This window comes from Larus michahellis, chromosome 7 (genome assembly GCF_964199755.1).
Source record: "Larus michahellis chromosome 7, bLarMic1.1, whole genome shotgun sequence".
In the NCBI taxonomy this organism is placed as follows: Eukaryota; Metazoa; Chordata; class Aves; order Charadriiformes; family Laridae; genus Larus; species Larus michahellis.
In genome coordinates, this window is record NC_133902.1 from 38,824,279 (window position 1) to 38,842,168 (window position 17,890).

General features: G+C 40.4%; 1 protein-coding gene across 1 annotated transcript in view; it reads left to right on the top strand.

The window, feature by feature from the left end:
* The window catches only part of ABCB11 (ATP binding cassette subfamily B member 11), a 49,894-nt gene extending 32,014 nt beyond the window's left edge, over positions 1–17,880 (top strand). The window contains exons 19-28 of the mRNA XM_074593519.1: positions 8–98; positions 5,229–5,333; positions 5,432–5,593; positions 7,726–7,929; positions 11,953–12,194; positions 12,308–12,464; positions 13,484–13,681; positions 14,500–14,706; positions 15,525–15,671; positions 16,434–17,880. Of these exons, the coding sequence (XP_074449620.1) occupies positions 8–98; positions 5,229–5,333; positions 5,432–5,593; positions 7,726–7,929; positions 11,953–12,194; positions 12,308–12,464; positions 13,484–13,681; positions 14,500–14,706; positions 15,525–15,671; positions 16,434–16,634 (1,714 nt within the window). The 3' untranslated portion in view covers positions 16,635–17,880. The remainder of the gene's footprint in view (positions 1–7; positions 99–5,228; positions 5,334–5,431; positions 5,594–7,725; positions 7,930–11,952; positions 12,195–12,307; positions 12,465–13,483; positions 13,682–14,499; positions 14,707–15,524; positions 15,672–16,433) is intronic.
* The last annotated feature ends 10 nt before the right edge of the window (positions 17,881–17,890 follow it).

Consider the following 17,890-nt stretch of genomic DNA (forward strand, 5'->3'; position numbering starts at 1 on the left):
CCTCTGAATGGCCGTACATGGTGCTTGGATCTCTGGCAGCAGCTGTGAATGGAGCAGTCAATCCACTCTATGCTTTGTTATTCAGTCAGATTCTTGGGGTATGTTATGCTAACATTTTAAAGTGTATTTTAGCTCTGAAGCAGAGGGGAGTGAATCTATGATGCAGAACTTGACACGTTTTGGGCAAATCTTTATAGCTCATCAAGTAAATGGGGTTAGCCTTCTTGCCTATAAACAATTGTTCAGTAGAGATATTTATATCACTGTCATCATACTATCATTTGAGCTCTTTGAAGGGGTAGGCTCATTAGCATTTGTCATGTGTTCTTCATTATTTCTCTTGTTCACTTTTGAAGAACTGTTGGGAGTGGGTTTCTATACTTGCATAAGTTTATTTTAGATGAGACAAGATGTACCTCATGTGCAGGTACAGTGGAGAGAGAGACATTCAGAGGTCCTCCCCTGCAGAATTTTATTCTACGGAGTTGGCCAAGCCTTTGAGAAAGCTTTGGAACAGATCCAAAAAATACTTCACTTTTTTGTTCATAGATTTCAGGCAGCTCTTTGCTGCCTACAGAATGCCCAGGGAGAGGCAGACAATTGTAACAGGGTTCACAGCTGCCAGCAAAAAGTAGACTTGCATCAATAAGTTTGGAAGACAAGCAGGAAATAGGAATATGCTTTAAACCTTGGCATTCACTAAAGGATGTGTCACCATCAAAATCTACAGTTTTTGCTTGAAACTTTTTCAAGAGTTCAATCATGACTGTTTTTTCTTTCAAAAACTTGTCATAATAGAAAGAGAATGCTTCCCCTTTTGTAAAACAGCTTTTTGCGGAAACATTTGCCATGTTAGTGGAAACCGGAGGGCTGCCTGAGGAAATTCAGCACTGCTCTAACTAATGCCTAGGAAAGTGTCCTGAATTTTCAAGAACTAGAAGGATAGAGAAAACGCCTCTGTTGATGCCATTTCTTATTGGGTAAAGTAACGACACTTTCACTAGGAAGAAAATGGGGATGCCACGATCATTTTGCAGTTTGGGTACCCACATGAGATAGGATAAAACTTGTGTTGTGATTCCCATTTACTTCTTTAGGTCATGGTAGGTATATGTGTGTGCAAAGAATATATGACTTAAAGGGCAGACGCTTCGAGAAACTGGAGGTCCGAAACCTTTTAGGCAGGAAAGAGTGAATGAATGATTGCCCCAACATCTGAGCTACTGATTATAAAAGGGTTGAGGAAGTGCTCCTAACAGCAGTGGCAGCAATCTACCAAACAAAAGATTGACTGTTTGCTGATTGGTTTTTTGGGGGGTTGTTTTGACTTAGACTTTTCTCTCTGGGGTGTTACTCAGGACTTTGAATCACATTTACTGGCAGCTTGAAGTTTGCTAGCTAAGATCCAGGGAGGGGCAGAGCAAAAGATGTTCCAGTCCCTGTTGATCCACTTAGTGGCTTCTAGCCAATGTGCTTGGCCTTTTAGCCACAGGTGTGCTACCTCAAAACACTTTTTGAGTGCCTAGACCTCATGCAAAGGACTGTGACTTTCACTAGACAGCAGGTGAGACACTCCTATGTGCATTCTCCAATGACTCTAACCTTTGATTCCTTTTGAGAGAGGTTTTCTAGACACTGGGAGGTCTGTGGCCAATGTCATCCTGCAAGATGTTAAATACCTTCATTGCCAAAAATTAATTCCTTTTCTTGAAGGTCTCCGTCCATCAAAAGAGAGAGGCTACAAGAAAAAAACAAGCCATGATGAATATGAGCAAAGTCCAACATCTGTGTTTCATTATTCATAAATTTAAAACATTTCTGCCTGGTGCCAAGGCAGTCAGGCAGATGGAATGTGCATCTGCTTTCCAAGCTGTCTGAATATCTGCAATGATGTTGTGACAGACACGTGGGCTTGTACTCTGGGACCAATATGCTGGGGAAGTGAAGGGAAAAATCCCCACAGCTTTGAAATGAGAGGATGAATTCAGCAGTCTGCCTTGAAGGTTCTCAGAAATTAATCCCAAAAATGTGAATGAAGAATTCAATAACACCAGATATGTCTTCTGATCAGTTCAGATCAGCAGTGTACCTATGGAACAAATTTCTCAGTATTTTCTTCTTACTGTGCTTTGGTTTCCACTGTGTTACTGTCTCAGAGTATGGGAAATGGATCCTTTCCAGTGAAACTCAACTGAAAGATGTGCTCCAACTGCTATTGGGCACGTAGCCCATGGCCCCAGATAAAAGATAGGCCACGCTAAAACTGTTGAAACTTCTATAATCTGAACATGGACACCTCGGCAATAACTCTTTCCTTTTATAGACCTGATGCTATTGTCAATGCTACGTGTTATTGTAATCACTGTTATTTTTTTAAATCAAGAACATAGGTCAAAAATATAGCTGAGCATGTTAGCATAGCTGCAGAATGGGATAGTTCAATTTTACAGGACAGATTTGCAAGGGGAAAAAAAAAAGTCCTCTGTTTGCAATACAGAGATCTCTTCCCAACGAACGTTATCCACATTTCCTTCTGTAGGACTATAAAGTGCTATTGCTCTCAGTTTAAGGAGGAGTGTAAGCACGTAGTTCAGCCCATTGCTTTTCTTCAGCTGGGTTGCTTCCTTGAATTTAGAGCCTCCGATAGGAATCCCAGACTGACCAATAACTAGTTTCACCAGAAACCCTTAAGGTGTCTTGCAGACTTTGCAGACCTCTCAGCCTTTATCTAGGAGCAATGGAGAAAGACTGTGGCCACAGGAACTGGAAAGGCCTTTCACAATGTATTTCTTGCATAAGAGAAAGCAGGGGAACCACTTTGTGGGTGATACGGATAGAATATTAAAGCAAAGGCTCACAGAACTCTCCCTTTTCTTGATTAATCTTGCCTACCATCTAATCATACAGAAGCAATGAACAAAAGTTTATTTATAACAACCATAAATACTTACTGGAATTCACTGTAGGGTCCTAGGGCATGTGTTTATCTCTCTTTTCAGTGCTCACATCTGTATTTGATATTTATTTATTCAACTAGAGAGAAAAATTTCAAAGTGTGAAAAGAAGATAATGTTAACTTCAGCCCCTGTATGGGGCCATCCCAGTGTTTCTGGATGACTGTGCAGAGACACTTGTGAAATCACTTGAAATTGGATGGAAAAAACCATCAGCATCTCTGGAGAGTAGTGTTTTTCATCCCAGTTCACAACTGTACATTATGATCCATCACACACTCTGTTTATCATATTGTTTATTAGTTTTACTCATTAGAATTCCTATCTATTTCAACAGATATTTTGCTAATGTTTTTTTCATATGAAAAAGTATCACAGCACTGTAATTAGCACGACATACATGTTAACAAATGTTTGCAATGATGAGTAGTTAGTTATTCCCCTGGTTATGTTTTAGGCTAGCTGTGCATGTGGCATGACCACTACTATGGAGTGCATTTTCCCATTCATGTCTAGATATTGCATACCATGATGATACAGGAAATACCACCATGGCAATTCAAAAATCCAGAATCCTCGTAGGACACAGTTTGTGCATCCAATGAGTTCACCTTGTATCTCATTCAGCCCAGGTGTTTAACTAGAATATTTCCTACAGAAAAAGCCAACCAACCGACCAAACAAAAACCAGCAGTATCTTTTCTACTGCTTTTCTAGATAGATAGGTTACAAAGACAGATGAAATCTGCTCACAGCCTGTTCAATTCAGGATCCAACAGGAATTATTGAATGTACAGTGGATTTCATTCAGGCAATAGGAACAGCAGGAGACCATTATAAGTTTTGTTATTATTATGACAGATTAAAACATACTTGGTGACTTTTTTTTTTAAACAAAGATTAATCTGAGAAATAATATGCCTTGCTACTGATATGACAGCATGGCATTGGAACAGTTTTTAGCTTGAAACACTAAGTGCCATTCTGATATTAACCTTTTGGGTTTTGCAAGATTTATTTTGTTGCCAAGGTGCCGATGTACAAAGTTAAAACACTTGAAGTGGAATTCCCACTAGAGAACAGCTACTTCTTTTTCTCAAATTCATGCTCTAATTCTTCCCTGTTACTTCGATGCATAGCTCACTTGGAACCATAAATAACTTGGGTTGACCTTTTAAGACTAGTACTTAAGTTTATTTTTGTGGATTTTGGGTATTTTGCAGCTGTAATGAAAATTCCTTCTTCTCTTTCTACTGTTAAATACTTACTTAAAAGAATTTAAGCTGGTTTTGATATAAGTAAAAGTCGAATGCACAATTTATTTTTAATTATACCTTACAGATAACAGGTTGAGAGATTAGTCAATTTATAGTAATTTTTACCTGTGAAATCCAATTAGAATTAATTTAAGGTTAGTGGAGATGTACAAACATGAGCTGTGGCTTATACCTGCAAATAGCAGAAGTAGTTTAACAACTCCAGGTAGGTTGACTGACCCATATATCAACTGCTCTGACTGAAAGGAGTTGCTAAAGGATGGCTACTTAGATTTGGACCACTACTTCGGCAGCAGCCAGTAATGTTGGGAGGTGTTAAAAAAAACAGATATGAAGAACCAGAGATAAAAGGAAAATACCATGGAGACTGGAGCAGAATGGGGTGGAGGGGCTTTACTTTTAAGCACTGATGCTTTTTCTAAGTACCCATCAGTAAGCGAACAGCTCATTTCTACGATCCTTCAGTAAAAGACAATAGGTTCCTCTTGAAGCCTACCTATAGCAATTATAGCATCTGTTAGTGTTGTGCAAGCGGAGTCATGCCAGGGTATAATTATTTACACAGACCGCATTTTGTATGGCCCAATAAAGTTGCAAATGTCGTAGATCAGAGAGGAGGTAGGAGAGCTGCTGCACTGTTCCTTTGTTGCTATGCTATTTATTTCATTGCTATTCTCTGGTCATCACACTGGATCTTGTTTAGAGTAGGGGGATGATTGATTAATTATAACTAAGAATGAGTAACAAGTAATAGCAGTATGTGCAGACACCGAGTATAATAAACTTGTTGTTTAACAGGAGTAAAAAGCATTATGTTGTACCCAGGCTCTCCTTACAAAAAATAAGGAATTGGGCCTTTGCAAGGGGTGAGGGAGAGCTCTGTGTTCTGGCTTTGGTTCTAGGGTGGGCTTCTGCACTTGGCAATAGGGAGTCATGAATAAACTCACATACAGCAAAACTGACACTTCTAATATGATGCCAACCATTTTTTTTAAAGACCTTCTCCATTCTTGATGAAGACGAACGAAGAATCCAGATCAATGGCGTCTGCCTGCTCTTTGTCTTTGTTGGAATTCTTTCATTTTTCACACAGTTTCTACAGGTAATAGCAGTCTAATATGGGTAAATTTTCTTTCTGTTCCCTTACTCAGTGGGTATCTCTTTCTGTACAATATTCTTGTTTATTCTTATGCACCCCAGGGATACACATTTGCAAAGTCTGGTGAGCTGCTTACAAGACGGTTAAGGAAAATTGGTTTCCAGGCTATGCTGGGGCAAGACATTGGTTGGTTTGATGACCGGAAGAACAGCCCTGGTGCTTTGACTACGAGACTTGCAACAGATGCCTCACAGGTCCAAGGGGTAAGAGCTGGTGACTTAAGAATTGTTTTACTATAAGCAGTGACTGAAGGCCTATTTTGGCACGTTGTCATGGAAATTAGTGAGCATGCCACCAGCAAGGTCACCGTAGATCAGTCCTTGGTCAGTCAATTAAGCTATTTCTATTTATCATAGACTGTCAACGTGGAACTATTATTACTGTATTTACCTAAAAGCACAAATAGGGTCTCAATTTACCGCCCATTATTTCTGCTTGTATTACCAGAACAAGAACACAAAAATCAATAAAATACCAACCATCAATGGAACCGGAAGGAGCATCCAGTGCAAAAGTTTTCATTTCTTTTTTTCCGGAGATGAATTAACTTTTTGCCACAATGCTTAAGTGTTTATTTCAAAAATATGTCAGAGTAGTATTTTAGTGACATTCATCACTACTCATGTTTTCAAGTTTCCAGCACGATATTGTGCTTATTGTGACAATTTTGATTCAAACTGGCAGTCCACTTGAAAAAACAGCTTACAGTACTGGTTGGTGCTCCAGCCGGGGAACCACGCAGTCAGTTTTAGTGTGACTGATTATTTGGGAAAGTGAACCAATAACTCCATGCGTTCTGTTCCTTAGTGGGTGAGGGTTAAATCATGCTGAGCTGTAAATGTTACCTATCTGAATTGATCCTTTAGTAGAAGTGAGTCAGATGCCATTTTACTTGGCTCCAATACAAGCAATTTTCTAGAAATGAAGAAGGAAACATACAGATTTCTTTGTTACGAAAACTGTCCCATTTCAGCTTGACTGAAGATGGTAGGCGAGTTTTTAAAAACTATTAATGGAGGTTTTAAAAATTTAAAAGACAAACAAGAGAAAAGGTTCCCAAAACTGCTGTCAGCAGCAATTTCTACAGAATCAGAGAAACCAGCTGCAATCCTCTTCAGCCCTTACAGGCACTTACAGGGCATATTTTAATTGAAATAAACAAACTTGTAAAACACTGACTGAACCATTTAATAGCCTCCTACGGGACATCTTTGTTCTAAGCACATGTAGAGCAGTGGGGAACAGCCATTCAACCCACAGCTCCAGGGGAAAAAAACAGAGCTACTTGAGCAGCGGTGTCCTCCACCTTTCACTGCCTGACACAGAGCTTAGCCAACTGCTGCTATTGCAGAGCGAGCTGAAGGTAAGAAGATGCACACAAGCGTCCAGGGCCTGAAAATGTCTACATCTGCAGCGGGAGCAAGAAGTGGACTCTTGGAGTGGGAGGCAGGTGTTAGAGATGCAACAGCCATGTAAGAGCAGCCCCATGGCTGCTCCTTTTGGTAGCCTCTGCAGAGCTGGGAGGTGAACCTTCCACCATGGCCAGGTCTGAGGCACCTTGGCCTATTGCCGCAGGTCAGAGGAGGAATAGATGATGAGCATTTTGTGCTGCAAGTTCACATCCTGCAAATGAATTCGATTGAAAATGATGAAAGATATCAAATGTATATAATTTTTCTAATACATAGCAACCCAGTTCCAATCTAGGGCTGCTGTTTAATGCTATGAAACAAAATAACTTTTGAGTAAATAAATCAAGTTTATTACAAAGAACAGTGTTCTTGAAATACATAAGAAGAAGATGAATGCATTCAATAAAGGTGAAGTCAAAGGTGTATTTAAAGTTTCTCCTTAATAAAGAGACAAGCAGAAATGCAACTTTAATTCACCCTTTCTCAGTGATGCTTCTTACTGATTTTAGCACAGCTGAGACTTTGTTGTTAATAGCTAAGTTACAAATGGGTTCTCTTTATTATTTAAATTTAGATGGATAAATGCAGGGGTTAAACAGAGTATTTAGATGAGTCATTCTCCAGGGAACCAAGGGAAGTAATTTCAATTTCTCACAATCATTAGAAACAAATTTCTGAGTTCTCATTGGAAAGTTTGACGGGTGAAAGGAATATTGGAGATTTGCAGTCCTTCTCTTGATACGATTAATTGGAAACAGTATATCCAAACTGGCTAAATTCCAATGCAGTCAGCAGCCGTTGGTGCCTCATGATATTTGGATATCATTTAGAGTTTTCTAAAGTTTTATAGGAAAATTTATTTAAAGCTTATTGAAGTTACTATTGGAGTACAAGTCAATCACCTCTGTTTCTTTTGTTTGAAGGCAACTGGATCGCAGATAGGAATGATTGTCAATTCCTTTACCAACATTGGGGTGGCCATGATCATTGCTTTCTACTTCAGCTGGAAACTGAGTTTAGTTATATTGTGTTTCCTGCCCTTTTTGGCCTTATCTGGAGCTGTGCAGGCTAAAATGTTGACAGGATTTGCCTCTCAGGACAAGAAAGCGCTGGAAGCTACTGGACGGGTAATGTTATTTAAAAAATAATTTATATTTGCAGTCACGGGTAGTTGAAAAATCAGGCATTTGGGACCATCAATAATTCAAATGAAATTAAAATGGCAATGTTTTGCAAATAAGTTGTCACATTTCAGTTTGTCAAACCATTGAAACACCATTGGTAACTCCCTAACTGCAAAAGCACTTGCTGCATGGAATATGACTGACTTTTCAAAAGTTATTGGACCTAATTGGTAGACACAGGTCTCTCAGCAGTCTGTTTCACCTTTGTCTAGTTATATTTAAAGACCCATTTGTTCATGCCCTGTGATTATGTGGTCCTTAGAAAGCAATGACAGTTGTTCACTTAGAAATCCTCACATCTGAGAATTCGGCACTGAATCACAGATCAGTACGTGGATTTTAGAGAGCAGAATTGTTCCTCCAGTGGGCCCTACTAGCTTACCAGCTTCTCCATGAATGGGTGCTGATAGATCACAGGCATAACTTTATTTTTATGTATGGATTTTAAGGGTCAAAGTTCTATCAATTCTCATTTCTCAGATAATACATAAATCTTTTTTTTTATTGTTTTTTAATTCAGATAAGCATTAACCCTTTTTCTGTTACTTTGTAACAGTAGACGTAGCACTTTCTAATAATACTTTAAATTTTGCTCCATGATGAAAGCACACCTGTGTGGGTATTAAACCAACTATCATGGGACATGAGGCAGGAATTCCCTTTCCTTATAAAGAATGCCTCCAGTGTTCAGTGACCCCTGGCTAAAGCCCTCCTCCTCGTAACTCTAACTCCAGTATCACGTAGCAGCATCCCGTGCTCCGTTGGCTGCAAGACCCTGTGAACTGTGTCGTGGTTTTGGCCAAATTGGCCAATGGCCGGTGACAGGTTCTCCCCCCCCGGCCTCTTGTGCACGGAGAGGAGGAGGAGAGATAAAGAGATTTACGAGTTTAGAAGAAACTAAACTACTTTAATGAATTATTAATAATAAGATAAAAAGGAAAATAATTAAATAGATACAGTATATAGAAAACCGTATTAAGCTCCCAGGATGATGTCACCGGCAGGCACTGGGGAAGTCCCAGACTGGACTCAGCGATGGGTGGGAAGTGGGTTCCAGAGTTAGAGTCAGGAACACACGGATCGGGATCAAAGACAGATAAACAGGCAGGGTCCTCCTCGGACATCAGCCATTGAAGGACGAGAGTTGACCCTTTGATCCCTCAGCTTTTATACTGAGCGTGGGGCAGATGGGATGGAATACCCCTGGTGGTCAGTGTTGGGTCACCTGTCCTGTCCCATCCTCCCTGCAGGTGGGACCCCTCTACGCTTTTCTGCCTCCGACCCTCCAATGGGGCAAGTAACGAAATTAGCTGACCTTGGTTGTTACAGCAATAAGTATAAGCAAGAGCCTCTCTGCGTACCATTCCTTGGCACAAACTGTCTTATCACTCTGAACGAACCGTTTCAGACACAACATGCTGTTTATTTCAGAGGGTTAGAAGAGGCCTAGCTAAGTAATTACTGAACAGAAAGTTGGTTCTGTTTTACCTCAAACCAGGACAACTGCCTCACCTCTAAGGCTGAGAATAGGTCTATTGTAGTTCACACAAGGCTGAGAATAGTTTTATGACGTTTGCACTGGCTGAGAAGACTTCCAGTCCACGTACCAAACAAGGAAAAGGTAGCGACACAAGAGAAAGGAATGGCATTTTCTCACGAGTTCACTCCTATGCCCAAAGAGCAGCGGGCAGGTCTGCTGCCTTTGAAACACTCAGACTCTTTGACTTTAGTCCTGGGTCACTAAGTTCTGGCACGTGACCCAGAATCTGATACTTTTGAAATATACCTAGTTTGACTGTGCGGAAACTGAACTGCGCCAGAAATGCAGGGGATTTAGAAGACAGGCGACATGAGGAAGACTACCTCAGGTTACCCCGCTCAGAGTAATGCCTGAGGCTTCTCCCCTGCTTTAGGCTGCCATATTTTTAGCATCAGAAAAAGTATGCTTTGCAGGCCCTCTCAAAGCCTCATAGATTTGCCTTCTGCAGAGCTGCTTTAGCCCATCCTAAAATGAACCTTGCAGAGTTCCCACTCCTCCCAGTCCTTCTTCTTAAAGTCCTGCCCACCAAACATCTTACCCATTCCACCTTCCACCCTGCCCCATCTGAGCTCTCAACCAACCGTCTCCTCTTGACCTTAATCTGTGCAGCAAACGCATGGACTGGAGCCCTTTGCCCCGTTCAGCTCTGCATCTACTGGCTGTTTCTTTCCCACTGCCTGCTGCAGGCAGCTCAGCCTGCCACCCCCCCTTTTTGACTTCTGAAGAAGCAAATCTTCAGCTCCCAGTTCCCATTTCTAGGTGTGATTTAAAGAAGTGTGTCATGACTGCGGGCACAGAATTTCAGAAAATCATGTTGACTTTCTACACATGCAGACTTCTGGATTTTATTTTTTTTTTAAATGCGCAAAAGGGATTATGTGAATTAATATCACTTGACTTTGGTATCACTAATCAAATGAATACATTTATGGGCCACTGCTGAGTGCTGTTAGGGACAATCTCCAATTCCAGAAAACCAAGGAAGAATTAAGACTTGGCCAATTGCCTGCATTCAGAATGGTTTAATTATTTACAAAAAGTGATAAATCAAAATACTGTCTTCACAGGGAAGAAACTTCACTAATGAGTAAAAGCATCAGCTTTTACCCAACAGAATAACCCAGAGGCTGGGATGAAAAGGGCACGCAATGCTTCAGCAGTTTTTGGTGACGACTGATTATGTCTGGTGTTATTTTCTAATTTATTTGCCAGTACTGCGTCCAAATGCTAAACGCCGTGAGTTCTTCCACAGTGGCTGCTCATCAGCCGTGCTAAACATGGAAAAGCACAGTCTGAACGATCCAATTCACTGCACCTCCTTATCCGCTCCTTCACGTTGTATGATAATGCAAGAGATTTGACTCTCAATTTTGGACAGGAAAAAAACCCTCAAATTGGATGGAATATTTTTAATGATTTATATTCAGATCTCTTCCTACATGCTGAAAACATTCATAAGCCATATACCAGACAATTGCTTCCCAAAGGAAAGCGTCACACTATGAAGTTACTATTAAAGTCCAGGCAAAGTACACCATTTTAAACCAATTTATTAATAAAATTACTTCAGACAAGTAGCGTGAAATTAGGATCAAACAAACTGTCAGTTTACTTCTATAGATCAAGTTGCACTGCTATTTTTTTGGGGGCAGAAACCCAAATTCTGACTGGTGACAAAGCACAATATAAAGCCTACAATTAATTAAAGATCCAGAGAAGTTTCCATGGGGATTATCTCACAATTTCCTGTGTTGCATTTTTCTATGTACACAGACAAGCATTTGCTTCCTCTTTGCCCATGTACAAGGTAAATAATTGTGTCGCTGATGTTAGAGGAACCAAGGTGCCACCCTCCATTTATATTTTCCATCTCATCAGGCTTTTTGGACACAAACAAGAGAAAGAGGGAGGGTGAGCAGGTGAGGAAACATACTAAATCCAAGTGGTTTTAATTTATGAAACAGAAGCTGGGGATAGCATCCCTTCTAACTCTTTCTCTGACTATTGCTATAAGTAAAACAAATAAAGTAATTTAAATATCTTTAGTTAATAAATGCATGCAATCAAGGAAATAACAGTGTTCCTAAAACCATTTTTGTTTTTGTGGATGTCCCATTTAGTCCCATTACGTGAAATAAGTCACACGTGAGAGCACGTGCCCAATTTCCCAAGTGTGCTTGCAGTAACTTAGCTCTAGTGGAGCAGACAGAGCATTACTATTGGGGATGTTAGTAGATAATTGCTTGGAGGAAAGTTTCTCGTTAGGTTGGCTGACATTTGGGCCAGTCTGTATCATATCTGAATCAATTTATATATGGCATTAGTGTCCTGTGGTCGTGAAAGAATCATGCATTTGTGAAAGAGCACACTCTACTTTTCCAAGTAAAAACTAGGAGCTTTTACCTATATATTTTTTTCTCCTCCAGATTGCCAGTGAAGCCCTCTCTAACATCAGGACTGTAGCTGGGATAGGGAAAGAGAAAACGTTTATCGACAATTTTGAGAAGCACCTGGATATGCCTTATAAAGCTGCAACCAAAAAAGCACATGTTTATGGAATCTGCTTTGGCTTTGCCCAGAGCATAGTGTTCATTGCCAACGCTGTCTCTTACAGATACGGGGGGTTTCTAGTTGAATTTGAAGGACTCCACTACAGCTTTGTGTTCAGGTGAGAGCCTGCCTGGAGACACAAACAGGCTCCTCTCCGGAAGCGCTGGTCTTGGTGCAGCGGTCGGTTTCCCGATTGCTTCCCAGGAATGACCGTGTCCCCCTTCCCCGCAGGGTGATCTCTGCTGTTGTCACCAGTGGAACTGCTTTGGGAAGGGCTTCTTCTTATACCCCAAACTATGCCAAAGCCAAAACATCTGCTGCACGCTTTTTTCAACTGGTTGATCGGCTTCCGAAAATCAGCGTTTACAGTGAAAAAGGGGAAAAATGGGTAAGAGCGGAGATGAGTAATTTGTGATGTCATACAGCATTGAAGTTGCACTAACGATTTATAAGTCAATGAGGATTACTGCTTTACAGGAAGGTTATGCTGATTGTATAATTGTTACTTGTCTTTGCTCTTTTGGAAGCAGCGCGCTCTGTACTTGACAGCAAGAGTAATACAAAGTGTGGTGATTAGGAATATGTCGATGTAAAACTCCTGTAAATTGGAATAGGACCAATTTAGATGACTCACAGAATAGCATGTTTTTTTCTTTCTGCTCCACAGTTCGCGCATAGACCTGACTATCTCTGGCTTATAATGGAGGCTTTTTTTCCATTCATATCCAAATGTTGGGGGTGTTCATGAGGAGGCGAATCATCTTTGAGTCAGATAAAATGAAAATGCTCAATTTTTGGTGAATTGGAAAGTCAGACCCAGAAAATTCAAATAGTTTATTTTTCATGTATTTTTTTTCAGAATTAAACAAAAACTCAATATCATTGTTATGAACCAAATGTATTAAGTATTCTGCTTCAAACGATGAAAATGAAATATCTTGATTCCCTTCAAGAGTTTTGTAAGAGTTTTTTAAGAGTTCTAGGAAAATTGACCTGGATTCTTGTATTGTTTTAATGTTGCCAAGTTGGATTGATTTTATTTTTTTACCAAATCCAGATTTTTACACAAATGTATTTGGACTATCACCAAATTTACACTTGGACAGTGCCTGTATTAAAATAAAAAACTTACCCATTTGCAAGGCAATTCTATTTCCAATTGTTGCCTCTGACCAGTGCAATACGGGGAAGTATAATCAGAGCAATAGTGTTATGGCTAATGGCTCCATCTCTAGGAGAGCTCTTCCAGTATGGTTTTTATCCTTCTTTCTGGGCTAATTTCACAAGCACTTTTCATATTTTAAATAAGGAGTGCAAGAATGGAATCTGCAGAAGAGTGACTTTGTCCTTTACAACTCAGTTTCGAGCTCAAGCTCATTGTAGCATCCTTCTCTTTTTTTTCACCAGGATGATTTCAAGGGAAGCGTTGAATTTCTTAACTGTAAATTCACATACCCTTCTCGGCCTGATATTCAGGTCCTGAAAGGACTCACTGTAGCTGTTAAGCCTGGACAGACTTTGGCATTTGTTGGAAGTAGTGGCTGTGGTAAGAGCACCAGTGTGCAGCTTCTGGAGCGTTTCTATGACCCTGAGGCGGGAAGTGTGGTAAGCAAAGGGAACGTGGTTTGTGTGCTGTTGTTTTCAGCAATGCTACAAGGACTCTTTTCAATGTGTCCTACTGTGCAGCCTAGCAGTGGTGGCACGTACATACACAGCTTGGGGCTTCAGCTCCTTCTCAAACAGATGCAGACTGTTCTGACAGATCCTGAGTGTCGTCTCAGATATATTCAGGCAAGATCAGAATACTACAAGCCTCAGGCGTACCCTCGTGCATTACGCAGGCCATAGGCATTCACCTTGGTAGCTCCTGTATGAAACATACAATGTGCAGTGTACATCGTGGGAGCACAAGCACAAATTATGCCCGAACGGAGCCACAAAGAGTCTGGAACATCCCTAAATATACAGTTTCAACATACAACTTCTTTGTAGGTTGAATTTGTCTAGATTTAACTTCCAGTTATTCGATTACTGGATTACTGAAGCTTTAGAAAGCTTTTGTATCTTTTGCTCATGTACTTAATCATCTAGTTTGATTTCTCTTTCTTTGGAAGAAATAAGTGTGGTGATCGCTATGCCAGGAAGGCGACAAAGCCTGTGGCTAACCTTAAGCAATTAAATAGGTCACTTGGACTTAAGATCAAGCAAACGGTCTAGCGTTTGGCTGGAGCACAGACATACCCAGAAAATACACATCATGCACAAAGGAGTCAAATATAAGCAGATTCTTCAAATTATTTTAAATCTGTGGTTTTTGCATTTTAGTAATATGGCTAAATCATTTAGTTTTGCTATAAACTGTTTGGGTTTTGCAGGCTGTTGTTTTGAAATGATGTTTCAAGTTTTCTCCTATTTCCTGGTAGTTAATAGATGGACACAACACCACGAAAATAAATGTACAGTTCCTTAGATCAAAAATTGGAATAGTGTCCCAGGAGCCTGTGCTATTTGACTGCAGCATTGCTGAAAATATTAAATATGGCAGTAACACCAAAGAGGCAACGATGGAAAAAGTCATAGAAGCAGCCCAGAAGGCTCAGCTGCATGATTTTGTCATGTCACTGCCTGATGTAAGTACCTGTGAGGCCTTGGCTGGGACTACAGATAGGCCGCTCGGTGTTCGTTGCAGCAGGAGTTGCTCCAAACCCAGTTAAAGTTGCTACACATACACACCTTTTATTTACTTTAACAGCTGTAATAGTAGGAGAAAAGAGGGTGTTGAGACCATGCCTCATATGTTCCTGAGGTTTTTACACAGTAGGCGAGTATTTCTAAAACTGAAACCAGCAGTTACAACTCTGAACTAGGAGAAAAGGGAAGATTTTTCAAAGCCATTGAAAAGAAAGAAGCAGCAGCACAGTTCAGCAGTCAAAGCGTTCCACTGCACCAGGAAATACAATTCCTGTTCCCAGCTGTGACCGGCGACTAGGGCACAATACTTAGACAAAAATATTTGAAGCTTGCTGCTTACGTGCACTGAAGTATTTAAATGCACTGAAATCATATAAATATAAAGCAGAAGAACATAAAATGTATGAATACAAATTAGGCACCCAAAAAACCCACCTGTCCAGAAAGCCCTTAAATAACTTTTAACCTCGTCTCCCAAATCTAGGGTGGGGGGATTTCTTTTGCCTTAGACAAATGAGCCATCATCTGGCTATCAAATTTTTCTTCCAGGCCCGTCACCATACCGCCTGGGCTCCTGGGCCATGCGCACTGCAAAGTATGGTTCGGAATCTTACAGTATTTCTGCACTGCCAGGTTTTTTAAGAAGGAGGCAGCAATGGTCAGCGCTCTTGTCTCTCTCCTCCTCCTCTTCCTTCAGGTTGTGTACTAGAGTGTTTGCTTACACTTGAATAAAATCTCCCTTCTGTATATTTTTCAGAAATACGAAACTAATGTTGGTGCTCAAGGATCCCAGCTGTCTCGTGGGCAAAAACAACGCATTGCTATAGCGAGGGCCATCATACGAGATCCTAAAATTTTATTACTGGATGAAGCTACATCCGCCTTAGACACAGAAAGTGAAAAGGTAAATGCGCAGTGATAAGCAATAAGCGAAAGTTAATACAATGGTTTACAATGTACAGTGCCTTTTTCTCTTCTACAGAGACATCCCAACATACTCCACTACATGACCACAACATTATTCCCTATTGTTAATTCATCACTTATATTTTTAATCGTCTTTTCAAAAGATCCCGAAAACACAGATATAAAACCAGCAGCCAGCTACAGGGTCTTTTAGACTGCCAATGAGAGGTGGCACTTTCTCAGAAATCTGCATACTAATTCCCTGCGTTTCAAAGCATTCAGTGGGAATGTTTCATAAATACAGATTCTGCACATTAAAAAAATAATGCAAAATGCATTAAAAAAAAAGGAAAAATGTATTCAAGCATATGAATGATGAGCCTGAATAACTAATAAAAACAGCAGTGAGGGGTCTAAGAAGTTGGGCAATAATTTGCATGGCTTGGTTACACTCAGATATTAGAGAAATGGTAAAAATTTAAAAACATATCCACACTGAGCTGACATTCAGCATGTCAGCTGAATAAAGGCCTTCCTTAATTTCTACTGCTGTCTACATTTACCTGTCCCTTCTTTGCACTCCTAAGAAACTGAGTTCATGACCCAGCTAAGCACACCAGTAATGTAATCTTTGATTTAGCCTCATAGTCGCTTTTACAAGTTGCACAATATGGTTAATTGAAACAATCAGATTCCTACAGCTCTGAGCCCCAATTTGGTTTTCCCATTTTCACTCTGACACTTTGTCTGTTGCTTTCAGACTGTGCAGGCAGCACTGGATAAGGCCAGAGAAGGGCGGACCTGCATCGTCATTGCCCACCGCTTGTCCACGATCCAGAATGCAGACATCATCGCTGTGATGTCACAAGGACTCGTCATTGAAAGGGGCACTCATGATGAACTGATGGCCATGGAAGGAGCTTATTATAAGCTTGTTACCACTGGAGCCCCAATTAGCTGAATTACTGTGATTTTAAATGTGAAAGACACTTTGTCAGCAAATACTCTGCAGTAGGTATGTGTATGTTGGTACTCCATTGTGCTACAAAGTGCTCTACAATATTGTGAGTTCTGTGGTACCCTAAATATATGTAGCTTTCTGCATCAAGCACACTTGTCAGGCACACGCAGGGGACTAAGCATAAGCTGATGCATTCAGGAAGTAGTTTAGCTCACTGCAAAGGGAAAAAAAGCCTGAAAATGGAAAAGATCTTTGCTGCTGAGCTGGGGAATTGCCACCACCTGCAGTCAGACCACACAGTCCTGTCGTTCCTCAACTAGCAATCAAGGAAGACTCCGCTCTAGTGTTCTGGAAACTGCCACTTGTCTAGGTAAGCTCTACGAATAAAACACAATCCCAAGAATGAGGCTGTATATCTGAAAGGATCAAATCTCTCCTAACACTGGGTCTGCAGAGGATTACAACAGATGATACCCTTACTGTGGGTATGGAAGCCCCATGCTCCCGCCCGTCTGTACCATACCACGTCAGCTGTGCTGTTGGGACAGGCTGGATTTCCACTGTGTGCAGCTACAGCACCAACACATTGGTGCCCTGAGCCTGACAGAGCCGTGCCCCTTCAGCAAAAACGTCACGTACTTACAAAGAAGGCAGCTCCACAAAAGTAAGGAAAGCAGCCAAGAAGAGGAACAGAAGCTGGTGAGGATCATTTCCCCTACACTCACCACTCTGATCAAAGCTGTCAAACAGATTTTGAACAGGAATAAATGCTTTAGTTAAATCAATGCAAAATCCTACAGTTAATCGTCACAGTCATTTAAATCACTTCTATTGAGATAGCGATGGATAATATGTCTTTTTTTCAGAAGGCAAGACGATGAGTATTTTTTATAAAACCATAAATATATGCAGTAAAGGTGGGGGGAAAATAGCCATAATTAGCTGTTTGTATTAAGCAGAGTTGATAAATCGAGCAACAATTCTTTGAGAAATTACAAAGGTCAGGAAGTATGTTCTTCTGGCAGAAGCTTTTATCTGTATTAGTTTATTTTAAGGTCTACTGCCTGTTTCTCTATTGACATACTGATATGATATTTAATTTATATTAGTATTTAAGGCCATGGAAAAATAACTATTCTTTATTAAAAACTGCAATTACTATGTGTACTTATTCCATAATTCTTTTGCCTAAAGGACACCACTTTTGTGGCTGAAATTATAGCAATAAATTGTATTTTTTATTGGCTCTTGTGCTT